Source organism: Phacochoerus africanus, chromosome 3, assembly GCF_016906955.1.
Source record: "Phacochoerus africanus isolate WHEZ1 chromosome 3, ROS_Pafr_v1, whole genome shotgun sequence".
Classification (NCBI taxonomy): Eukaryota; Metazoa; Chordata; class Mammalia; order Artiodactyla; family Suidae; genus Phacochoerus; species Phacochoerus africanus.
The window spans coordinates 65,393,553-65,419,869 of NC_062546.1; the positions used below are offsets into that span (position 1 = coordinate 65,393,553).

The window sequence follows — 26,317 nt, forward strand, 5'->3', positions numbered from 1 at the left end:
ATGTATGACTGGGTCACTTTGCTGTACAGCACAAATTGGCACTATATTGTAAATCAACCATACTTTAAAAGAAAAACACATCTGGGAACTGACTATTCATTTTCAGGACACTGCAGAGTACTGGATTTGAAGAAGAGTTGAGTTCAGATTGTTACACATGGCTCAGCCGTAGCAGGTGGGTGAGCAAAGTCTTCCCTAATACCTGCATCCCTTATCCTCTCACAGGATTGAAGTCAAACTTACATGAATCCTGTTCTGGTCATGATCCTATTGCTTAGTATCTTATAAAAAACAAAAAGAAGATAAAAGAAGAAATGACATTTGAACTAAATAAATTCTAGAGTTCATGTTTCTAAAATTCAATGGGAGAACAAAAGTAGTTCTCAGGCTGCAGCAGGTGGAGTGTTGGGACTTTTCTAACTGGGCTGATGAGCACAAATGTCCAAGCACCACTTAATTTTTCTCACTTAGAAAGGATACTTTTAACTGACTGCCATCAATATTCTTGACATAAAGGAATTCGGCTTTGGTTAATCTTTTAGATCACTGTATCAGTTATCACATATGATTGCATAGCACTATAGACTAGAACTGATGCCTGGAAGTCATTTTGATATGTCTCCTTCCTGACTCTATTTACAACCAAGTACAGCTGTGGGGTGGTTCCTTTTGCAGGATTAAGAAACCCTGCAACTCTTGAAATAAACCAGATGTTTTCCATTTCAAAGAAGATCACACCTAGTGAGGTATTTATTTACAAGCTTCACCACAAAACAAAAGAAGATAAAACAACTTTCAAGGGACACAGGTCATAGAAACCCACAGAACATCACAGCTTTCCCAACTTCCTGGGAAGTTGCAAAAGAAATGCACAAAAGTGGACCTTGCTGGCTGCAAACACTTGTAGATTAAGGTTATAATGACCAGCAAATTACAGGGAGAGTTATACAATCGTGTGAGAGACTTTCACTTTTGTTTTCTATCCACTTTTCCAAAAATACGTCCTGTAATACACATACAAAGGAGTGGTTTTTAAAACATGTTCTAAAATCAGCATCTAGGGAAACTACAGGAATACTCTAGGAAGAGATTCTCAAAACAAAAACAAAACCACCACGTTTTAAATATCGAAAGTGAAAATAGGTATAACTTAGTGACCAATCATTGGAGACAAGAGGTTTGGCATTCGAGCAGTGGCTAGATTGAAAGGCATTATTTGAGTAGTTTACTTCTGTTTTAATTCATTCTTTCTTACTTTTTTTTTAAAGCATCAAATTGTTGAGCCCGGGGACACCACGTTGAAAAAGGTACAAGGTACTTCCGACCAGGCAGCCCCAGCGCGCAGCCAGGGAGTTTTCCGGAAGCGGGTCGCCGCGCTTGGCCGCCCGAGGCGGGTAAGTGGGCGCCTTGTTCCCCCGCTGCCGGGCTCTTCTTAGTCATGGGCTGGACAGGCCATGTGTGGCATCCAGGCGAGTTCTGCTGGGCCGGGGACCTCGTGGTGGTAGGAGGGTGGGGAATGCCGGGCCGAGAGCAGGCGTGGCGGGGCGGGGGTGGTGGCGGGGCGCGTGTGGTCAGCGGCTCTGCGGGACCCCTAGCCCCAGCCCCACCGCCGTGCTCCTGCGCAGCCCGCAGCCGGGGTCGCGGGGACCGCACTGCAACCGAGCGGACGCGCCTGCCCGGCCCACGAGGCCTTCTCTGTGCCCTACCGGCCTCTGACCCAGTTTCCTTTGCTTTGCTTCATTTCGGAAATTGAAACTTAACACGGTTTGTGTTTCCCCACTGTTCTTCTAATGTCTCTGGAGATGGTTCTTAGGAAAAAGAATCCCTTAATGAGATTTACGCTCTTGGCAGGCTCAGGGTTTGGCAGTCGTGCCTCACTTTTACGAATACGCAGGGACTTTTTGAAAGAGACATCCACAAAACAATGCGGTGTTTCCTTGTCTATAAAACAAGCATAAGTTTTTTTTTTTTTAATTATTTATATCATCATTAATCACCACCTCTGTTTCTCCTTCACCTCGTTCCTTTATTTTTGCTGCCAGGCATGCGTGTGGGAAGATTTAATTCTATTAGGCCGGGCACCAGAGTGATATGAGTATATTAGGGAAATAGGTAATAAATTGGTGGAGGCGGTCTGTATTAGTTTTTTCATTCACTGCCATACATTCCTACGGACTTAAAGGCTTTAAAAGCCCTAAGTATATTCTATTAAAATTCTATACGTTAGATGTCCAGTTGGGGGTCCTTGGGTTAAAATCAAGGTGTCTGTAGGCTGCCTTCCCTTCTGGAGGCTAATGGGATGAATCTGTTTTCTGCCGGGGCCAGCTCAGCAGGATGGAGCTGGAGAACGGGTGCTGTGGAACTTAAGGAAAAATAGTTAACATAAAACAAGACACAGAGACGTTTATCTTAAGTAGAGGTGGGAGCCAGGGAACTCAAGGTCTCAGGGACCAAGAGCTGGGGGACTCAAGGTCTCAGGGACCAAGAGCACCCTCAAGAATCCACACTGCTTTTATTGTGCTCTTTAGATGAGATCAAGTGAGGAGTGGCTATGGGTGGATGATACAGGGTTTGTTTGCTATTATATAAGTTCTTTTACTATTTAGAAAGCCACTTAGGTGGTAAAGGGTTAAGCTCTTACTCTGACCTCTAGGCACATAACAGTTCTTAAGCTTAAGTCACTTATGCCTTTAGGTCTTTGTTCTTAAGCTTAAGTCATTTACCAGCACTGTGACTTTTTCAAAGCAGGAAGATGGGATAAAGTAAGTCAAGAAGATGGGATAAAGTAAAGAAGGACAAGATGGAGTTTTCAAGGAAACATGTCTTGCAACAGTTTTCTTTCTCTCTTCCAGCTTCTTTAGATTGCTCACCTTCTTTTGCTCCGTCCTGCCCTTTCTCTATCTTCAGAGCCAGCAATGTTGCATCTCTGATCATTCTTCTCTTGTCACATTTCACTTAGATTTTGCTCTTCTGCTTTCCTCTTTCGCTTTGAAGAAGGACACTGTGATTACATTGGTCCTCACCAAGAATCCAGGAAAATCTTTATATTTTAAATCTACCTGATTATCAACCTTCATTCAGTCAACAACCTTAATTCTCCTTTGTAAGTAACCTAACATATTCACAGATTCTTGAGGTTAGGATATGGGCATCTTTAAGGGAAGCCATTATTCTGCCCACCATCTGATTGCATAAAAGAAAAACTATTCCCTTTCATGCAAAGAGGGAAAGTATCCAGATGCTAAATATGCTGTAAGAAGTTTTAAGGATCTTATGTAGTAGACCATTTATATGAATTAAATATATTATCGAGAGCTTTTACTACAAGGTCTTAAGAGTATAGACCTAAAGAAAAAATGCAAATAATGTTACAGCTTCTGTTTTTTGGAAGCATAATAAGAGAACTTCATATACCTGGGATGTACTGAGCATAACAGATATCTGGATCAAGATATCACACAATTCTATAAATATTGAGTGTTTTCTGAGTGTGAACTTGTGCTCTGAATGGATACAAGGAGTGGACATGGTCCCTGTCCTCAAGGTCATGACATAGTCATGGACAATGATGCAGATGCACAAATAATTAAAGTTCCCCCAAAGAGGTAATAGGGAGAGAAGTAACATCCTTTGGGGAAATCAGAAGAAGCTTCAAGAACTTGGCGGGGGGGGGGGGGGGGGATTTGGAATGAATGTTGAATCTCAGGTGGAGATTAAGGTTGGGAGGGGAGAAAGGATGTGACACTGAGGGACAGGAAGGAGAAGAGAAACCCTTAGAGACATCAGTGTGGTTAAGGGACTTAGTCCAAGAGTTGTATAAATGGACTAGGAAGACTGGGAAGTAAGTTGGGGTTAGATTGTGTAAGACCTTGGGTGAACACTGTTATAAGGACTATGCAGTTGTTGATGTAATCAAGAGCTACTAATATATCTTTTAAATTATTTTTATTTATTAAAGTTATTTTATTTTTATTTTTTTGGGAGAGGAGGCCATATCTGTGGCATGTGGAAGTTCCTGGGTCAGGGGTTGAACTTGTGCCACAGCAGCAACCACTGCTGCGGTGACAATGCAAGGTCCTTAACCTACTGTGCCACGTGGGAACTCCCATCTTTTTAATTTATTTTGTTTTGTTTTATTTTATTTTATTTTTTGTCTTTTTAGGGCCACAGCCATGGCATATGGAGGTTTCCAGGCTAGAGGTCGAATTGAAGCTACAGCTCCCAGCCTACACCACAGCCACAGCAACTTGGAATCCTTAACCCACTGAGCGAGGCCAGGGATCGAACCTGCAACCTCATGGTTACTAGTCAGATTTGTTTCTGCTCCCCGTCTTTTTTATTTTTGAACCCTCTCAGATTTACAGAAAAGTTGCAAGTAACAACTTTTCTTTTTCCTGAGTTATTTGAGAGTAGGTCTCCAACTTTATGACCCATTGCCCTGGAATTCTGAATGTTTATTTCTACAGAAAAGATGTACAGTGGTCAAAATCAGGAAATTAATGTTGATACATTACTGCCACCTAATCTTTGGATCCAACTCAAATTTTGCAATTTGTCCCTATGATATCCTATATGAGAAAAGGACCCAGTTCAGAATTATGCATTGTATTTAGTTGTGATGTCTCTTTAAGTGTACTGTCTGGGACAGTTTCTCAGTCTTTCCTTGGCTTTCATGAACTTAACACTTTTGAAGAGGACAGGCCAGTTAGTCTCTTGTTTCCTCATGTTTCGATTCAGATTATGAATCTTTGGCAGGAATATCATAAAAGTCATGCTGTGTTCTCAGTGTGCCTATCACCTATCAGATGATTTTGATGTATCTCATTACTTACTTTGATTACTTCATTATGGTGGTGTCTGCCTGGCTTCTTCACTGTAAAGTTACTCTTTTTGCCCTTTGAAATTAATAAGTGCTTTGTGGGGAAGTATTTCTTTTGTTTGTTTTTGTTTTGTTTTGGGAAGCTTTATTCATAGCAGCTCCAAACTGAAAACAACCAAATATCCATCAATAAGAGAATGGATAAACAAATTGTGGATGATTCACTCGTGGAATACCACACAGCAATAAAAAGGAACAACCTACTAATACATGCAATAACATGGGCAAATCTCCAAAACATGCTAAGCTTAAAACTCTAGCACATGAAATTGGATTGTTCTGATCATTATACAACTACAGATGTGATAAATTCATGTGAGTAATAAAAAATTTTTTTTTAAAAAACAACAAAAAAACTCTAGCACAATAGGGAATTATATCCAATCACTTGGGATAGACCATGATAGAAGATAATATGAGAAAAAGAATGTATATATATGTATGGCTGGGTCATTTTGCTGTACAGCTGAAATTGGCACAACATTGTAAGTCAACTATACTTAAATACAAAAATTTGAAAAAGCTGCTAGCACATAAAAAAGGGTACGTTCTAAATGACTCCACTTATCTGAAGTTCAAGAACAGGTTGTTCCCTGTAAGGAAATTTTAACTCAATTAGAAAGAATCATTTACTGAGTACAAATAATGTTCCTGTAACTCTTTTGGGTACTGTTCTAGTAACATTCCTAATGAACTAGAGCATACTTTAGAGCACAAAACAAAATGTCAGCCCTCGCAGTTTTTTGTATTCTTGTAGGTCAGCTTGACATATTCAATGCAAAAAGGCAAGCAGATATTTATCCCTGTTGAAGGTGTTGATCTCCTTTAAGGGCTTGTCAATGCCAGGACTGGTGAGTGCTCAAAATGCATAACCAAGTAATTGGTATTGCACTGGAATTTGGTTAGCAGTACTTGTGGGTAAGTATTTTGAAACTAACCAAATGGTCCTTTCCTCACCAAAATATCTATGTATCTAAGATATCCATGTATCTATGTATCTCTATCTATCTAGCTACACTGGTGTGGACTCACAGTTCTCCATTTTACTCAGTGAATCATTGTTTATTTTTATGCTTCATTGATTCCCAGATTTGGCCAGTGAGAACCTTATTAAGCTGGACTCTAAACTCTTGTGACATATCCTCATCATTCTTTGAGCACTTCTTGTGTTCCGGCATCATAAATGCTTATCTTGTGCTTTCCTGTACCAGTTCTAGAATCAGCCATTTCTCTGAATAGCCTTGGTTCCTGGCAGCTGAAAATAGTATTAGAAACCAAATTCTGGTGCTTGATGTGCTCATTGCTATTGTCTTTGTTTCCAGGCCCTTTTAGCAGATAGAACTAGGGAATATGACACCCACCCCCAGCCTCCTGCCACACACACACAAACTTCGTGTGTGTGTGTGTGTGTGTGTGTGTGTGTGTTTTGGTCTTTTTAGGACCGGACCCAAGGCATATTCAACCCCACCGTTCCCAGGCTAGGGGTTGAATTGGAGCTGTAGCTTCAGACCTACACCTCAGGCACAACAACGCCGGATCCTTAACCCATTGAACAGGGCCAGGGATCAAACCCACATTCTCATAGATATTAGTTACATTCATTACTGCTGAGCCACAAAGGGAACTCCTTAAATCTATATTTAAATGTTTGTACTTTTCTATCAATTTATCAGAAATAAGGAGATTATACTGATATCTCCAGTTTCAATCCATAGCATTCATTCTATTTTTCTCCCTTTCTGTATTTACAATCATCTTATCTGAGAGTGAAAAAGTTGGCTCTTATTATCCCCCATATATTTACTTGATAAATTCTGTTTACGTACCTTTGGCCATTGGGAACTCCAGGCTCATCTTGGATATTTCCTGTCCCAGCAGTGTAGTCAGGCTCAAAGGAGCCCTAGTTCCTTTTACTGGAGAATAGATTAGAAACTAAGATCTGCCCCACATTGGTAACCCCCATCTTTAAGAGATAAGAACCTCTATAGGACAGTGGGGGCAGGGGGACTCTTCTTCCCCCTCCCAGCTGTCCTGGGAGCTATTTGCTTTCCTGTAATAAAGACTTTGCTTGCTTGCAAAAAGAAGAAGAAACCAAGATCTGGGTGCTACATGACCACTTCTTTTTTTTCCAGTTTTATTGAGAAATAATGGACATACACCACTGTATAAGCATGATGATTTACAGCATGATGGTTTGACTCACACATATTATGAAATGATCACCATAGTAGGTTCAGCTAACATCCATCTTGTCATATAGCTACAATAAAAAGAAAAGACAAAAAAAGAAAAAAATTCTCCTTGTGATAACACCTAGGATTTATTCTCTTAACAACTTCCCTGCAGATCATATAGTAATGTTAGCTATAATCATCATGTTATAGGTGACAGCCCTACTACTTATGACTAGAAATTTGTTCCTTTTGACTACCTTCCTCCAATTCTCCCTCCTATTACCCTCTGACTCTGGTAACTACAAATAATAAGTGAAATAATACAGTATTTTTCTTTTTTTGATCTAACTTATTTAACTTAGCATAATGCTATGAAGTTCCTTCCATGTTGCAAATGGTAGAATTTCCTAATTTTTTTTTTTTTTTTGGTCTTTTTGCCATTTCTTGGGCTGCTCCCGTGGCATATATGGAGGTTCCCAGGCTAGGGGTCTAATCAGAGCTGTAGCTGCCAGCCTACACCAGAGCCACAGCAAGGCGGGATCCAAGCCACGTCTGCGACCTACACCACAGCTCACGGCAACGCCAGGTCCTTAACCCACTGAGCAAGGGCAGGGATTGAACCCGCAACCTCATGGTTCCTAATTGGATTTGTTAACCACTGTGCCGTGACGGGAACTCCAAATTTCATAATTTTTTAATGGCTGAATAATGTAATATAATAACATTATATATATCGATATATTTAATATGTAATATAATTATTACATTATAATAATATAATGTTATATATTATATTTACTATATAATTATTATAATTGTTAGTGTTATATAATAATATAATTTTTATAATTGTATTTTTATATATTATTTTTATATAATTATAATTATTTTATATAATTATATTACCTAAGTGTTGGTGTGTGTATATGTATTTATGTATACACACACCACAACTTCCTTATCCATTCATTCATCCATTGGTGGACACTTAGGTTATATCCATGTGGCTTACTGCCTGTACTCACATTTGAAGAGAATGCTGTTTCAATCAGAGGTTATTAGAAATAAAGGAAGAGTTCTCATCATGGTTCAGCAGAAACAAATCTAACTAGTATCCATGAAGATGCAGATTCAATCCCTGGCCTTGTTCAGTGGGCTGAGGATCCAGCGTTGCTGTGAGCTATGGTATAGGTGGCAGACATGGCTCGATCTGGCATTGCTGTGGCTGTGGTGTAGGACAGTGGCTACAGCTCTAATCAGATCCCTAGCTTGGGAACCTCCATATACCTCAGGTATGGCCCTAAAAGACAAAAAAAGAAAAAAAAAGAAAAAAAGAAAAAGAAAAAAAAAGAAAGAAAAGTAAAGGAGTAATTTTTTTCCTGTCCAAGTATGGACTCAGGGGCAGGGTTTGTGAAATCTCCAGGTAAGAACCCCAGTACACAAAGAGGAAGTGTGTTTGGAGGTCTTCTTACTCCAGTTACAGTTGGGGATTGTAATAGGGAAAATTAAATATTTAAATAAAAACCTTAGAAAATCTAGGAGTTCTCACTGTGGTGCAATGGGATTGGTAGCATCTCTGCAGCACCGGCATGCAGGTTCGATCCCTAGCCCAACACAGTGGGTTAAAGGATTTGGTGTTGCCACAGCTTTTGGCATGGGTCACAGCCGAAGCTGGGATATGATCCCTGGCCCGGGAACTCCTTATGCCATGGGGTGGCAAAAAAGAGAGGAAAAACAAAAAACCTTTGAAAAAGTCTAGAAGACCAAAATAATAATCCTTTAAAATGGAGCAATATTTGATTGATATGTGAACTACAAAGGAATATTAACACTCATCATTTTATATTACAGTGTTAAAGAGCAAAGGATTTTTAGAACCCTTTTATATATTTATAGATGTGAAAATTATTTGAAATATACTTTGTATATAAGCCACATAATAATAAAGACTTGGATGATAGGAAAAAAGATAGAGCAAAGAAGAGATGTTTCTTCCATGAAAGAATAAAAGTTATTTTTTCTTCTTGAATTTATGTGTTTATACTATTTTTAAATTATTTGTTTTTTTATAATAATGAGGGAATCATGGCAACGGATGAAGAGGACAAAAAACAAGATCTTAAGGAGGAATGGCCAGCTGAGGCAGTTATGAAAGATGAACAAAACCAGGTAAAAAGGGAAAAATACTAAGTACTATTAAAAATTAATTTATATAAGGAGTCCCTGTCGTGGCACATTGGAAACGAATCTGACTAGGAACCATGGGGTTGCGGGTTCGATCCTTGACCTTGCTCAGTGGGTTAAGGATCTGGCGTTGCCATGAGCTGTGGTGTAGGTTGCAGATGCAGCTCGGATCTGGCATTGCTGTGGCTGTGGTGTAGGCCAGCAGCTGTAGCTCTGGTTAGACCCCTAGCCTGGGAACCTCCATATGCCATGGGTGCGGCCCTTAAAAAAAAAAAAATTATGAGAGTTTCTGCTGTGGTGCACTGGGTTAAGGATCTAATGTTGTCTCTGAGGCTGCAAGGGTTCAATCCCCAGCCTGGTGCAGTGAAGCTTCCAGTATTACCACAGCTGTGCTGATGTAGGTCATAGCTACAGCTCGGATTTGATCCCCAGCTGGGAACTTCCATATACTGTGGGTGCTGCTGAAAAAGAAAAAAGAAAATTAACTTATCTATAAGTTTTGCAGCAAGACATGTTTTATATGTCTTTCTCCAACATTAACTTGAATTTAGGAGAATATTAGGGTTTTCAAAATATTTTTACTTCCGTTATTCATGACTTACAAGAAGAATCATGTTTCTCTTCTTTCTCTTATATAGCTTACAACATTAGCTGCTTTTTCCTTCCTTTCTCATTTCTTTGATTTGCACCTAGAAGATAAGAGTTTAGCAATTATCTGATCAGGCCCAAGGGGGAATGGAGGCTCAGGTAACTCAAATCACTTACCCAAAGCCATCTGTCTGGCATGTCAAGGCAGCTATACTGTGGGAACCACAGCAAAATGATTTTTTTTAAAAATTGCCCTAGCCTACTATAAGTGCAATTTAGAAGTCATGTCCTGGTCACAAATAGCCAAGGAGTTCATAGAGCACTGAACTAAGATTTAGAAGATACGTGTCTCAGTCATTGCCCTACCACAAACATTTCTCTGATTTTGGTTTGGTGTTTAAGGTGGTTTCCTTGTTTGTATAATGGAGATAATAATCCTTGGCAATGATAGGAAAATCTGACAGGTGATGATATAAAACCTTCAACAAATGTATTATTCATGTGATCAGATTTACTTTGAGACTGTCAGTGTCTTTCTTTGCCTTGTTCAGAGTGAGAGAAATTTTTCTTCTTTCAGTTCATTTAGAAAAATTAGGTCAGGGCTGTTTAAATTTTTGGTGTTATTTTGTTTTATTTTTAGAAATTAATTGATGAACTTGAAAAGGAAAATATTCAGTTAAAGGAAGAGCTCCAAAAACTTGAAGCTGAGTTACAAGAGACCACCACAAACTCCCAGGTACCCCTTTAATTATTTTGTGTATCACATTTTTAACAGATTTCATTTTTCAGAAAAAGCAATTTAATTATACAGAATTCATTTCTAAAACATTATGGTCATCTGTGGCACCGTTTGTAGCATTCCAAACTGAAAACCCAACTGTTCCTCCAAAGTAGAATGAATTAATAAATTGGGGTGTATTTGCACAATGGAATACTACACAGCAATGAGAATGAACAAACTACAATTACATGCAATAACATGGATGAATTTCATAAACACAATATTGAAGCCAAAAAAGGTAAAAGCAGGCATAACATATGCTTCCATGTAAATAGAGCACAAAGGAAGGCTGTTAGATGTTAGTATGGTGGTTACTCTTAGAGGCAGGTGAAGGGGACCCAAGAGGGCTTCTGGGATGTTGGTCTTGTTCTGATTATTGATTTGGGTACTGGTCACAGATGTGTGATCACTTTGGAAAATTGCCTCTTGTTTATGCTAATGCATATTTGAATATTCACATATATGTTAATACAAAAACAAAAAAAATGATGGTCATTATCAATCACTTTTGGATCAGATTCTGGTCTTCTCACTAAGTTCTTTCATTGTTCTCCTTGTCCAAGTAATTTAAGTGAGTTTCACTTAAAAAGAAAAAAGTTGGATGAATATCTTCACCATTTAATTCTCTCTTAAGTTTTCCTGTGTTTGAATTAGACATAACTTTTATTCCTTTTTTCTTCATAACAGTTCACACTGGTAAAAAATACTTACTTTAAACAATTTAAATACTAAAAGCATTGTCACTTTTTGTTTCTGTAATGGGGGATAGGGTATTGAATATCAGAAAATGAGGTTTCCTGTGTTTGTGAGACTTAGAGAAGTCTCTGTTAAGATTCTGTTTACTTCTCAGACTGGAGCCAGAAATATTGAGACCTGCAATTCAAAGGGCCTTGGAAACCCATTCAGCTCAGTTGATCTACTTTAGAGAGGACTGAAACTGGGGTCCAGAGAGCATAAGTGAATTGCCCTCTGCCACAGTGTGCCCGAGACTAGAAGCAGGCACTCTCACTGTCACTCCAGAAAGCTCCTGACATCTCAGGGTATACTGGCTATTTCTACATTATTGGGAAACACTCTGCGAAACAACATTGCTGATCGTTTTGAAATCAGACTTTTGGTAATCAGAAATTCTACCAAAGTTAGATGTAAAGGTGTAGAATAAATATCAGATTAGATCAAATGACTCATTGGATATTTCTAATCTCGTTGTAACTTTTGCTTTCAACATATAAAATAACCTTGGGAAATAGAAATCCAAAAGCTAACTCATGGAGTTCCTGTTGTGAGTTGCAGTGGCTAACGAATCTAACTAGGAACCATGAGGTTGCGGGTTCAATCCCTGGCCTCGCTCAGTGGTTTAAGGATCGGAGTTGCCGTGAGCTTTAGTGTAGGTTGCAGACTCGGCTCGGATCCCACATTGCTGTGGCTCTGGTGTAGGCCGGCGGCTACAGCTCTGATTAGAACCCTAGCCTGGGAACTTCCATATGCGGCGGATGTGGCCCTAGAAAAGACCAAAAAAAAAAAAAAAGGAAAAAGAAAAAAAAAGACAAAACCTGACTCTTTGTGCATTTATGTGTAGTTGTTATGTGTCTATTAATCTCAGTGAGTCTAAGCAGCTAAGTATAACCACTTAACTTCATCTTCCACACTACAAATCTTGTTGATAGTGTCCTTTCACATTTTTATAAACCCAAGTTTTGGTAAAGGTTAAGAAGTTGATGGATGGCAGGTGTTTAAATGTGATGAGTTTTAAGTCACTGAATTCAAGAGTCTTTCTTTTGGATAAAATGATCTGAGTTTGCTGTCAAAATAACTGTACTATACACTTCATTCTATTTCATACCTCTGGCAGTGACGGGAAACATACTGTGCAATGATTCACTTGTGAGATAGCCTATTATGGGCACCATTGCTTAAAAGCTACTTTTCTACAGAAAAGATGTAGGCTTTAGAATCAAACACCAGACAATATTGACCAGTTTAAACATTGATTAGAAAAAGTAAGAGATTACGTACTTACAGTTTCATCTGTGAAATAATACGAAAGGATCAGCATCTGACTATATGACTGAGTACTTACCTGGGAAGTTCCCAGGATATTAAATAAAACCACACTCAGTATTCTGTGGGGTTCTGAAGTCAATGGAGAGTGAATTATTGGATGATCAAATCACATTATTATGGGAAGGACTTAGGTTATTTCTTGTCTTGATTTTAATCGCACATTTCTGTTTGAATTAGATTCACGAGGATATTCCCGAAACAAAGATAAAGTTCACATCCTTAGAGAATCCTGAGAGTGACAGACAGTTTTCAAATATCTCCTATTCATGTCAAGTGAGCTCAAAAGTCCCTTATGAGCTACAAAAAGGACAAGCACTTATCACCTTTGAAAAAGAAGAAGGTATGACTATTGTTCAAAAATTGGATCGTGTAACCTTTGGAAAACACTGGGACTTTCAAAGAGCTTTCATAGATGCTTAATGATTGCTTTACAGTTTTTCCATCTATCATTCCATCTCATCCTCCTAGCAACACCCTGAGGTAGGTATAATTATCCCCTTTTCACAGATGAGAAAACTGACTCTGAGATGTTAAGTGACTTAAAATGATCACTCATTCAGAGCATGATGACTCTGGGACTCAAGGCCAGGTATTGTGATGTCCAATAGGAGCATCTTTCCCCTTCACCTGCTCCCTGTAAATGATAATACCAGGAATAATGTTTCAAGCTAACAGAGCTCTACACACTTCTCAAGAGGGGTCTCATAGACATTATCTCATTTTGTACTCAGATGACTCTGTAAAGCAATAGGATAGGAGAGTTACACAATGGAATGTATTCGCACAATGGAATACTATACAGCAATGAGTTCTCTTAGCTCTATTTTTGTTTTAGAGCTAAGAGAATGTGTTCTGAAGTGTTTGAGTGATTTACATAAGGGCACAAGGCCTGTGAATGGAAGGAGCCCTGGAGTCAGAAATTCAGGTGAGACCTGATGTTTGCTGTGTCCGCCCTGGTGTGGGACTCTCTTGAGAGCTGGGGACACCTTAATGAGAAGCACCTGGCTTTGAGCAGCAGCTTTGCCCCTTTCCCAAAGTGTGATTTGGGTTGGGTTCTTTATAAATCTCAGATTTATTTTATGATAAGCTTTGTGATAGTACTTACCTCATGGAGTTGCTTTGAGTAGTAAATGAGAAATGCTGGAAAATACTTAGTGCAGTGTCTATACTCATAACACTTAATAAATGTTAGCTGTCATTGTTCCATATTAGGATTTTTTTTTTTTATTTTTTTTGAGGGGGGTTGCTGCACCTGCAGCATATGGAAGTTCCCAGGCTAGGGATTGAATTGGAGCTGCAGGTGCGAGCCTACACACAGCCACAGCGACACCAGCTCCAAGCCATATCTACGACTTATGCTGCAGCTTGCAGTAACATTGCATTCTTAACCAAGTGAGCAAGGCCAAGGATCAAACCGCATCCTTATGGATATGATTCAGGTTCTTAACCACTTAGCCACAATGGGAACTTCCACATTAGGAATTTTTCAGATAAGGAAACAGAAGCTTATATAAGATAAGGAACTTGCTCAAGGTCAATACAAGTGATAAATTGCAGAACTGAGAGCCAAACCTTTAGTACCCTTGTGTTTTCTCCTGGATCAGCATTCCTCTGAGGCAGGCCACCATCTGGGCCTTTGTTCTCATCTTTGTAAAGTCAAGTTTGGGTAGCATCAGGTGGTCTTCACAAGCCCTTTGGTACTCAGATTCTGGAAATCTATGATTATAACTCGGGTCTCCTGAGGCCTGGTTTGTTACTATAGCTTGAAAATCAGTGTTAAAAAGAAGGCGGGGAGTTCCCGTCGTGGCGCAGTGGTTAGCGAATCCGACTAGGAACCATGAGGTTGCGGGTTCGGTCCCTGCCCTTGCTCAGTGGGTTGACAATCCGGCGTTGCCGTGAGCTGTGGTGTAGGTCGCAGACGTGGCTCGGATCCCGCGTTGCTGTGGCTCTGGTGTAGGCTGGCAGCTACAGCTCCGATTCAACCCCTATCCTGGGAACCTCCATATGCCGTGGGAGCGGCCCAAAGAAATAGCAAAAAGACAAAAAAAAAAAAAAAAAAGAAGGCCTTCTGGCAGGTCAGTGTTGCACATACTCTTTGTCCACCCTGGGTCCACCCCTGCAGCTGAGGGAAGAGTGGGGAGCCGTGTTGGCAGCTGGCAGTGGTAATTGGGTTACACTGAAAGATGGATTTGGGAAGCAAGGATTCTGCATAGGAACTACCTTGGGAATGCCAGGATTAGGATTTTCTTCAGAAACAGCTTCATCCCTGCTTCCACCCTTGTCATGACTCTGAGGTCCTGTTCTTCTAGGACACCTTTGGGCTTCTATGCAATTAGACAGGAGTTGGCTTTTGACAGAGTCACAAAAGTTGAAACGCAGGCGGTCCCTCTCAGCTACATCAGATCACTGCGTCAAGTTTGAGGGGCAGGGGGTGAGGATTGGGAGGGAAAGATCATCATCTAAGTATTAGTTGATATTCTCTGCTGTTGTTGCCTTTTGTCATGAACCAAAAAAAAAATGTTATATAATTCAAGTTATAGAGTCATATCATGGTACAGCGAGTCTGAATTCCCACATGACAGTGCCCTGTTTTCTAACCCCGTTTCTGTCTTTCTGTGGTGTGCTATCTGGTTGTCATAAACACATTCAAGGTTTATAAGACCTGGAGTGGGCATCTCTTGTCTTCATGACAAATTGGAGTAAACAGCTCCAAATATCAACAACTGAAGTGTTATAAACTCTCATGTCACACAAAAATAAACACACACCTACATGCATTTTAAACTAACATATAGTTGCTGTTGGATTTCTAATGATTTTTGGCATAATTATATTACTGAGCTTCTTCCATTTGCATGGATAAATTAGACTTGATAGTTTTGTGATCAGTATTTCAAAGCTATTGACTTTTTAATGAATGATCTCAAGAGCATTTTCAGGAAAGTAAAATTCATCATTAAATATGACCCCTGCATCCAGCCCCTGCAAAAGGCTCATTCTTTGATATTCAGGCCTATGCAGTCTTTGTTATGTAATCCTTAGTAAAGACAGGGACAAGAGGAAATGTTTATTTCTATGGTACATTTAACATATTAAGGAGGAATGAAAACTGATAAATAAGATTGTCAGAATAACACTGACCTATGAAAGTTTTTCCAGCTTACTCAACATGCAAGAAATTTCTGGCTGTGCTTTAATACATGGGGGGAATTTGCTGATAATTCTGTCAACAGTGGAAAGGAAGGGCATGTTGTGGTACTGAAGTAATATATGAATTTCTGAAGAATTGTCAGACTTACCTCTTGAGAGGTCAATCTAGAACTTGAGAATTTCTGCATTGTAATTTTTGCTGATGTATTTTGACATGAATATATCCTATATAGTGGCAAGACCATTATCACTTAGAAATCCTATGAAAAATTTAAAAATTAGATTCTTTAAAATGAAAGAAAATTTAAAATATTCAGAATAATTTGTTGTTAAACCGAAAGTGGAAAAGTGTACTGAAATATTGGAAATATTCCCAAATTATTTTCCAGTTGCCCAAAATGTGATCAGAATGGAGAGCCATCACGTGCAGATGCAGGGTGTAAAGGTGAAGGTTATGGCCAAGCCGGTTTCATTAAAGTCTGGAGTCAGATTCCAGGTAACACGGTGATTAAAGCTTTTTAGAATTCTGCTAAATATGGGTACTTTTCTTATCTGTATTTCTGAATGTGAAATGATTTCCCAGGTTCACGTAGAAGTGTCTAAAATGAAGATCAACGTTACTGAAATTCCTGATGAACTGCCTGAAAGTCAGATGAGAGATAAGCTAGAACTGAGTTTTTCTAAGTCCCGCTACGGAGGTGGAGAAGTGGAGAGCGTGGAGTATGACAGGCAGGCCGGGAGCGCTGTCATCACATTTGTGGAAAGTGGAGGTATTCATGCGCTGGGAAAGTTAAACAGAACTCTAACATTTAGATTGTGTTCTGCCTTGTCTGAAAGTATTCCTTTTCTCTGTCTCTTATTTGGAATGGTATTAGGCAGCATCAAAATGGGATTGTGTTTAAAACCTTATATAATGGTAGAGTCCTAAAAATGATTTATTTGAATGCTACTGAGGTTGGTGATTATAAATAACAAGTCCCTGTTGCGGCTCAGAGGAAACGAATCTGACCTGCATCCGTGAGGCCGCAGTTTCCATCCCTGGCCTTGCTCAGTGGGTTAAGGATCCAGAGTTGCAGTGAGCTGTGGTGTAGGTCACAGACGTGGCCCAGATCCTGTGTTGCTGTGGCTGCGGTGGTGTAGGCCAGCAGCTACAGCTCTGATTCGACCCCTAGCCAGGGACTCTCCATATGCTGTGAGTGTGGCCCTAAAAAGACCAAAACAAGCAAACAAAGAAAAACCAAAAACCTTCAAGTCCCTACATCTTAGTGCAGTCTTATCAGGCGCCAGGCATGGGGCCAGATGTTTTAGATACGTATCTCCTCTGATCCAAAGCACAACTCTGGGAGTTCCTTTCGTGGCGTGTCGCAGTGGAAATGAATCCAAGAACCATGAGGTTGCTGGTTAAATCCCTGGCCTCACTCAGTGGGTTAAGGACTCAGCCTTGTTGTGAGCTGTGGTGTAGGTCGAAGATCCAGCTTGGATCTGGTGTGGCTGTGAAGCGGGCTGGCATCTGTAGCTCCGATTTGACCCCTAGCCTGGGAACCTCCATATGCCCTGAGGTGCGGCCCTAAAAAAGCCAAAAAAAAAACAAAAAAACAAAGCACCACTCTGGATATGTTATATACCGTTCTATTGATGAGGAAACTGAGGTTTAGGCAAGGTAAGTAGCCTACCCAAGATCATACAGTGAATGTGTAGAAGAGGAGTGTTTTAAAATGTATATAGGGAGTTCCTGTCATGGTGCAGTGGGTTAAAAATCCGGCATTGCCACAGCTGTGGTGGGGCCCAACTGCAGCATGGGTTCAATCCCTCCCCCAGGAACTTCCATGTGCCTCGGTGCAGCCAAAAAAATAAATAAAGTAAAATAGAATAAAAGTATAAAACTGTCTCTTCCATCCCACTTATTGTGATTGACAAGGGTCTCTTAGGTGGAGGGAATTGATTCCAGGAAGTCAAGGGGGTGAGTAGAACAGCTATTCCCTTTTTAGGCAGAAATGGACTCTTTATCAAATCATCTTAGGAAGGTTTACATTCTTATGATTAAAAATAGAAGATTCTGCTTTTGGTAATATGTTCAAGTGATTTTCAGTGTAAAAATCTCTTGCTCTAGTTGATCTAGTTCTTAAGGCTTCTCCTGGGTTTGCACATATGATAGAAAGCCATTTTAAAATGTTGGCTGATAGGTTTTTTCATAATAAAATATATCTTTTAAAATAGAATTAGAATAATAGAGAACAACATTAATTTAATAAACATGGAGACATTTCTCTAACTCTCCAAACTTCCCTTTTTCCTGGGAAAAAGAGTTCTGTTTAACTTTCCCAGTTATTTATGGTTATTTATGGTTAGTTGAGTATCTTTCCACATTTTTTTGGAATTGCTGGAAAATATGGTAATTCTATGTTTAATGTTTTGAGGGAGCACCATACTGTTTTCCACAGTGGCCCTCTCCACCACTGTACCATATTGCTGATTCAAGGTGGACTGGTATGAGGAGAAAAAAAACAAAGTGAGTGGACATTCTTAAGAACTGTTTCTGTTAAACATTATGCAGTCTTGACACATTACCTTTTTCTCTCCAGGAGAAAAATGTGGCTGTGAATAAATCTGATTATTTTTTGTGTTGGAGAAAATGTATGAATTTTTTGTTATTTGCCTTCACTTTCTCTAGATGACATTCAACATCCCCCATCTTTGATTAACATCATTAGGAGTTCCCTGGTAGCTCAATAGTTTAGGGATACGGCATTGTCACTGCTGTGGCTCAGGTTGCTGCTGTGGCTCAGGTTGCTGCTGTGGCACAGGTTCAGTTTCTGGCTAGAGAACTTCTGCATACCATGAGAGAGTATTCTAATTGTTTTCATGTGTATGTCTTGAGAGATTGGGCAATACTAGACCTTGTTAGGATAGCTGGGTTACTTTTTGCAGATGGTTATCGCATTTTATGTAGCTCGAGTTAGGTCTATCTGAGGACATTGCAGCCCACTGTACATTGATTGATAGCTCAAAAAACATCCAGCTATTTAAATTTCATTATCCTTTAGCCTTATATTTTTCAAAATTATTTATTGTGAAGTCTTTAAATTGGACCGTAGGGTTTCTTAAAAATTAATCACTTAAGTCACTGTTTATTGTGATATTCTGTTTGAAGGAAGTTTTAACTTTGGTTAAAATGATTATGATATAAGAAATAAAATAACATTTCAAAATTGACTTCCAGTTGCCGACAGAATTTTGAAAATGAAAGACTATGCTCTTTATGTAAATGAAAACTGCCATAGAGTTATGGTGGCTCCATTCATGGAAACACATTTGGAAAAATTTCAGGTAAAGTCATTTCTTTTCTTCCATTTTGGGAGCTTACTGTCTGCCCCTCCCAACACGCACAAAAAATAAAAAGTTATGAGTTTTGTTACTTTTTGAATCTTATTATTATGGGGTATCAAAATAGTATCTTCATATCTGCTTGGTGTGGAATTAATTTATCTTGTTAAAGAATATCTTAATATAAAACCATACCTTATTTAGTTTACTGTACACTTGTTTTTTAAAAAAACTGAAGTCATTCGGCTTATGGCACAGTATTTTTGTATGTGGAAACATAGATATATTTTTCTCATGTGTCAGCTATCATTGGGCATCAAAAATGACTCTTCCTGCTCCTTTTCTCTGAATTCATTGTCTTTAGTCCAAACCTGCTCCTTTCCTTTGTTCCTACTCAAGTATTAAATGGCATCACTATCTACCCAGTCCACCATCCTGAAAGCTCTGTAATTCTTGGCTTTGCCTCACCTCCAACACTCATTTGATTACTCAATCCTGTCACTTCCACCTCTGACTACCTCTCTAACTGGTCTTTCTGTCTGTAGAGTTCTTTCCTTTCCTCTATTTGTCACAATGCCACCAGAGTCATTTTTCTGAAACTCAGATCTGACTAACATTCTCTTGCTTGAAAAATCTTCCTGAAGCCCCTTGTCACTCCTAAGATAACATCCAAAATATTAAGCAGAACTGGTAAGATATAAAGTTTTGCAATTCAAAACTCTTAGGAAACCTTTCTTTTTTTTTCATTTTTTTTTATTACTCAAATGAATTTATCACATCTGTAGTTGTATAATGATCATAACAATCTGATTTCACAGGATTTCCATCCCACAGCCCAAGCACATCACCCCACCCCCCAAACTGTCTCCTCCGGAGACCATAAGTTTTTCAATGTCTGTGAGTCAGCATCTGTTCTGCCAAGAAGTTAAGTCTGTCCTTTTTTCAGATTCCACATGTCAGTGAAAGCATTTGATGTTGGTGTCTCATTGTATGGCTGACTTCACTTAGCACGATAGTTTCTAGGTCCATCCATGTTGCAAAAAATGCTGGTATTTCATTCTTTTTGATGGCTGAGTAATATTCCATTGTGTATATGTACCACATCTGCTTGATCCATTCCTCTGTTGATGGACATTTAGGTTGTTTCCATGTCTTGGCTATTGTAAATAGTGCTGCAATGAACACTGGAGTACATGTGTCTTTGCGAATCGTGGTTTTCTCTGGATAGATGCCCAGGAATGGGATTGCTGGGTCAATGGTAGTTCTATGTTTAGTTTTCTGAGGCATCTCCATACTGCTTTCCACAGTGGTTGCACCAATTTACAATCCCACCAACAGTGTACTAGGGTTCCTTTTTCTCTACACCCTCTCCAGTACTTATTGTGTGTAGACTTTTTGTGATGGCCATTCTGGCTGGTGTAAGGTGGTACCTCATCGTGGTTTTGATTTGCATTTCTCTAATAATGAGTGATGTTGAACCTCTTTTCATGTGTCTTTTGGCCATCTGTATGTCTTCTTTGGAGAACTGTCTGTTTAGATCTTCTGCCCATTTTTGGATGGGGTTGTTTGTTTTTTTGGTATGGAGCTGCAGAAGTTGTTTATAAATTTTGGAGATTAATCCCTTGTCAGTCGATTCATTTGCAAAGATTTTTTCCCATTCTGTGGGTTGTCTTTTTGTGTTGTTTAGGGTTTCCTTTGCTGTGCAGAAACTTTGAAGTTTGAGTAGGTCCCATTTGTTTATTTTTATTTTTGTTGTCAATACTCTGAGAGGTGGATCTGAGAAAATGTTGCTGTCATTTATGTCAGAGAGTGTTTGGTCTATGTTTTCCTCTAGGAGTTTGATAGTGTCTGGTCTTATATCTAGGTCTTTCATCCATTTGGAGTTGATTTTTGTGTATGGTGTTAGGGAGTGTTGTAATTTCATTCTTTTCCATGTGGCTGTCCAGTTTTCCCAGCACCACTTATTGAACAAGCTGTCCTTTCTCCATTGTATAGTCTTGCTTCCTTTGTCATAGATTAGTTGGCTGTAAGTGCATGGGTTTAATTCTGGGCTTTCTATCCTGTTCCACTGATCTATATTTCTGTCTTTGTGCCAGTACCATGCAGTTTTGACGACTGTTGCTTTGTAGTCTGGTCTGAAGTCCAGGAGCCTGATTCCTCCAGCTCCATTTTTCTTTTTCAGGATGTCTTTGGCTATTCTGGGTCTTTTGTACTTCCAAACAAACTTTAAAATATTTTGTTTGAGTTCTGTGAAAAATGTCCATGGTAATTTGATAGGGATTGCATTGAATCTGTAGATTGCCTTAGGTAGTATAGTCATTTTGATAATATTAACTCTTCCAATCCACGAGCATGGTATTTCTTTCCGTCTATTTGTGTCATCTTTGATTTCTTTCATCAGTGGCTTGTAGTTTTCAGAGTACAGGTCTTTTGTCTCTTTAGGTAGGTTTACTCCTAGGTATTTTATTCTTTTGGATGTGATGGTAAATGGGATTGCTTCTCTAATTTCCTTTTCTGCTTTTTCATTGTTAGTATATAGAAATGCTATCGATTTCTGTGTATTGATTTTGTATCCTGCAACTTTGCCAAATTCGTGGATAAGCTCTAACAGTTTTCTGGTAGAGTCTTTAGGATTCTCTAGGTATAGTATCATGTCATCTGCAAATAGCGATAGTTTTACTTCTTCCTTTCCAATTTGGATTCCTTTTATTTCTTTTACTTCTCCGATTGCTGTGGCTGGGACTTCCAGAACTATGTTGAAGAGTAGTGGTGAGAGCAGACATCCTTGTCTTGTTCCTGATCTCAGTGGGAATTCTTTCAGCTTTTCATCATTGAGAATGATGTTTGCTGTGAGTTTGTCGTATATGGCCTTTATCATGTTGAGGTAGGTTCCTGTTATGCCCACTTTCTGAAGTGTTTTTATCAGAAATGGGTGTTGGATTTTGTCAAAGGCTTTTTCCACGTCTATTGAGAGGATCATATGGTTTTTATTCTTCAGTTTGTTAATGTGGTGTATCACACTGATGGATTTGTGGATATTGAAGAACCCTTGCATCCCTGGGATAAATCCCACTTGATCATGATGTACAATCCTTTTAACATATTGTTGGATGTGGTTTGCTAGTATTTTGTTGAGGATTTTTGCATTGATGTTCATCAGTGATATTGGCCTGTAGTTTTCTTTTTTTGTGGAGTCTTTGTCTTGTTTTGGTATCAGGGTGATGGTGGCCTCATAGAATGAGTTTGGGAGTATCCCTTCCTCTGCAATTTTTTGAAATAGTTTCAGAAGGAGAGGTGTTAGCTCTTCTTTAAATGTTTGATAGAATTCGCCTGTGAAGCCATCTGGTCCTGGACTTTTGTTTGTGGAAGTCTTTTAATCACAGTTTCAATGTCAGTTCTTGTGATGGGTCCATTCATCTTTTCTATTTCATCTTGGTTTAGTCTTGGAAGATGGTACTTTTCTAAGAATTTGTCCATTTCTTCTAGGTTTTCCATTTTATTGGCATGTAGTTGCATATAGTAGTCTCTTATAATCCTTTGTATTTCTATGATGTCCATTGTTCTCCTTTTTCATTTCTAATTTTATTGATTAGAGTCCTCTCTCTTTTTTGCTTGATAAATCTGGCTAAGAGTTTATTAATTTTGTTGATCTTTTCAAAGAACCAGCTTTTCATTTCATTGATCTTTTCTATAGTTTTCTTTGTTTCTATTTCATTGATTTCTGCTCTGATCTTTATGATTTCTATCCTTCCACTAACTTTAGATCTTGTCTGTTCTTCTCTCTCAAGCTGCTTTAGATGTAAAGTTAGCTTGTTTATTTGGGCTTTTTCTTGTTTCCTGAGGTGGGCTTGTATTGCTATAAACTTTCCTCTTAGAACGGCTTTTGCTGCATCCCATAGGTTTTGGAGTGTCGTATCTTCATTGTCATTTGCTGCTAGGTATTTTTTAATTTCCTCTTTGATTTCTTCAGTGATCCATTTGTTGTTAAGTAGCACGTTGTTGAGTCTCCACGTGTTTGTGTTTTTTGCAGTTTTTTTCTTGTTGTTGATTTCCAGTCGTATAGCATTGTGGTCGGAAAAGATGCTTGATATGATTTAAATTTTCTTAAAGTTACTGAGGTTGGATTTGTAGCCCAGGATATGGTCAATCTTAGAGAATGTTCCATGTGCATTTGAGAAGAACATGTATTCTGTTGCTTTTGGATGAAATGTCCTATAAATATCTACTAAGTCCATCTGGTTTAATGCTTCATTCAAGGCCTGTGTTTCCTTATTGATTTTTTGTCTGGGTGATCTGTCCATTGCTGTAAGGGGGTGTTAAAATCCCCCACTATGATTGTGTTATTGTCGATATCTCCTTTTAAGGTCATTAGCAGTTGCCTTATATATTGTGGTGAACCTGTGTTGGGCGCGTAGATATTTAAAATTGTTATAACATCTTCTTGGATTGATCCTTTGATCATTATGTAATGTCCTGCTTTGTCCCTAAAAATATTCTTCATTTTAAAGTCTATTTTGTCTGATATGAGTATCGCTACTCCAGCTTTCTTTTGATCCCTGTTTGCATGAAATATTTTCTTCCATCCTCTCACTTTCAATTTGTGTGTGTCCCTAGAAGTGAAGTGGGTCTCTTGAAGACAGCATATGTATGGGTCTTGTTTTTGTATCCATTCAGCCAGTCTATGTCTTTTGGTTGGGGCGTTTAGTCCATCACATTTAAGGTAATTATTGATATGTATGTTCTTATTGCCATTTTATTAATTACTTTGGATTTGTTTTTGTTGATCTTTTTCCTTTCCTTCTTCTCTTGTTCTTTTCTGCCTATAGAAGTTCCTTTAGTATTTGTTGTAAGGCTGGTTTAGTGTTGCTGAATTCTCTCAGCTTTTGCTTATCTGAGAAGGTTTTGATTTCTCCTTCAAATCTGAATGAGAGCCTTGCTGGGTAGATTAATCTTGGTTGGAGGTTTTTTTCCTTTCATCACGTTGAGTATATCATGCCACTCCCTTCTGGCCTGCAGAGTTTCTGTTGAAAAATATGCTGATAGCTTTATCGGGGTTCCCTTGTATGTTATTTGTTTCTTTTCCCTACCTGCTTTCAAGATTTTCTCTTTGTCTTTAGTTTTGGTCAGTTTGATTAGTATGTGTCTCGGGGTGTTCCTCCTTGGGTTTATTTTGTATGGTACTCGTTGTGCTTCCCGGATTTGAGTGAGTGGTTCCTTCCCCATGTGAGGGAAGTTTTCAGCTATTATCTCTTGGAATAGTTTTTCTGTCTCCTTCTCTCTCTCTTCTCTTTCTGGCACCCCTATAATATGGATGTTGGTGCGTTTCACATTGTCCCAGAGTTCTCTGAGACTCTTCATTTGTTTTCAATCTTTTTTCTCTTTTCTGTTCTGTATCTGTAATTTCCACTAATCTGTCCTCCGCCTCACTTATTCGTTCTTCTGCCTCCTATATTCTGCTGTTAGCTGCTTCTAGTGAATGTTTTATTTCAGTTATTGTATTTTGCATCTCTTCTTGTTTAAGTTTTATATCTTGTATCTCTTTGGTCAGTGTTTCCTGTAAGTTATCCATCTTTGCCTCCAGTTTATTTCCAGTGTCTTGCATCATCTTCAGCATCAACTATCTAAAGTCTTTTTCCTGGAGGCTAAGAATCTCCTCCCCACTTAGCTGATTTTTTGAGGTTTTTCCTTTCTCCCTCATCTGAGTTATAGTTCTCTGTCTTTTCATTTTTATAGGTTTTTCGCATGGTGACCTTTTTACAGATGATAGAGTTGTAGCTTCTCTTCCTTCTGGTGTCTGCCCCCCTTGTGGCTGAAGGTGGTATGGGGGCTTGCTGTAGGCTTCCTGATGGGAGGGGCTGATGCCTGCCCCCTGGTAGGAGGAGCCGATTCTAATCCCTCTGGTGGGTGGGGCTTACTCTCTGGATGGGATTAGAGGCTGCTGTGTTCCTGAGCAGTCTTTAGGTAGCCTGTTTACTGAGGGGTGGGGCTGTGATCCCACCTGGATTGTTGTTTGCCCTGGGGCATCTCAGTGGCTGGCTGACAGGTGGGGCCAGATTTTCCCAAAATGGCCACCTCCAGAGAAAGGCATGGCTGCTGAATATTCCCGAGAGCTTTGCCTTCAATGTCCTTCTCTCAGAACAAGCCACATTCACCCCTGTTTTCCCAGGATGTCCTCCAAGAACTGCAGTCAGGTTTGACCCAGATTCCCTTGGAGACTTTGCTTTGCCCTGGGACTCAGTGCACGTGAAAGTCTGTGTGTGCCTTTTAAGAATGGGGTCTCCGTTTCCCCCATTCCTGTGGAGCTCCTGTGCACAAGCCCCACTGGCCTTCAATGCCAGATGCTCCGGGGCTCTTTCTCCCTGTGCCAGATCCCCACACGTGAGAGTTTGATGTGTAGCTCAGAACTCTCACTCCTGTAGGTGAGTCTCTGTGAACTAGTTAGTTTCCAGTCTGTGGAGCTTCCCACCCAGGAGCTGTGGGGTTGTTTATATTGCAAAATCGCCCCTCCTACCTTTTGATGTGTCCTCCTCTTTTTCTTCTGGAGGAGGGTATCTTTTTTAAGGTTTCTGGTCCATTTGGATGAAGATTGCTCAGCCTTTAGTTGTGAATTTTGTTGTTTTTTAGGAGAGAAGTTGAGCTCCAGTCCTTCTATTCCGCCATCTTAATCCCATCTATGCCGGATCCTAGGAAATCTTTCTATTTATCTTTTTTATTTTCCTTCTTAGGTATTTGCAGGAGTATCTAAGAAGACGGTGCTTCTGACTGGACTGGAAGACCTTCGGATAACAGATGAAGAAACTGTGGAGGATTTCATTAGCATTCACTTTCAGCGGGAGAAGAATGGAGGTGGAGAAGTTGAGGTGGTCAGATGTTCCCTCGGGCAACCTCACATAGTATACTTTGAAGAATAGAATCTTGGAACCTTATGAAAATTAGAGCTTCTAAACCCAAATAACTGTCAGTGCTTGACAAAAATGAATATTTTTTTCCTTAAAGGAATGAGAAATTTAATTCTTTAGTGTTCCATTATTCTTATATACAAAATACATTTCTATACAAAACACATTTCTATGCAAAATGTATTTCTATGTTTTTGAATTCTTTTTTTCCAACTGTGCTACATGTTGACAAATGCAGAAAGGGCACCATATTAAAAACAATTTTGTTCATGAA

The 26,317-nt window shown here is 39.3% G+C and overlaps 1 protein-coding gene across 3 annotated transcripts; it reads left to right on the forward strand.

Annotated features, from left to right (window-relative positions):
- The first annotated feature begins 1,097 nt into the window (after positions 1 to 1,097).
- Positions 1,098 to 26,317, forward strand: NMI (N-myc and STAT interactor). Of its 3 annotated transcripts, XM_047771956.1 has the most exons (10): positions 1,098 to 1,177; positions 1,269 to 1,394; positions 2,960 to 3,103; positions 9,133 to 9,222; positions 10,466 to 10,561; positions 12,848 to 13,010; positions 16,210 to 16,316; positions 16,404 to 16,590; positions 19,041 to 19,147; positions 25,870 to 26,317. In XM_047771956.1, the coding sequence occupies exons 4-10, from the start codon at positions 9,139 to 9,141 to the stop codon at positions 26,053 to 26,055; spliced, it is 930 nt and encodes a 309-aa protein (XP_047627912.1). In that variant the 5' UTR covers positions 1,098 to 1,177; positions 1,269 to 1,394; positions 2,960 to 3,103; positions 9,133 to 9,138; the 3' UTR covers positions 26,056 to 26,317. The 3 variants fall into 3 exon arrangements, with proteins under 3 accessions (XP_047627912.1, XP_047627910.1, XP_047627911.1); XM_047771954.1 differs by lacking the exon at positions 2,960 to 3,103 and having other exon boundaries at positions 25,870 to 26,209; XM_047771955.1 differs by lacking the exon at positions 2,960 to 3,103 and having other exon boundaries at positions 1,125 to 1,143; positions 25,870 to 26,209.

Excerpts from the sequence above, each read along its gene's own strand:
- NMI (XM_047771956.1), top strand. The coding sequence starts at position 9,139 with ATGGCAACGGATGAAGAGGACAAAAAACAAGATCTTAAGGAGGAATGG. Across the intron at positions 16,317-16,403 it reads AGTCTGGAGTCAGATTCCAG|GTTCACGTAGAAGTGTCTAA; the intron begins GTAACACGGTGA and ends ATGATTTCCCAG. Across the intron at positions 16,591-19,040 it reads CACATTTGTGGAAAGTGGAG|TTGCCGACAGAATTTTGAAA; the intron begins GTATTCATGCGC and ends ATTGACTTCCAG.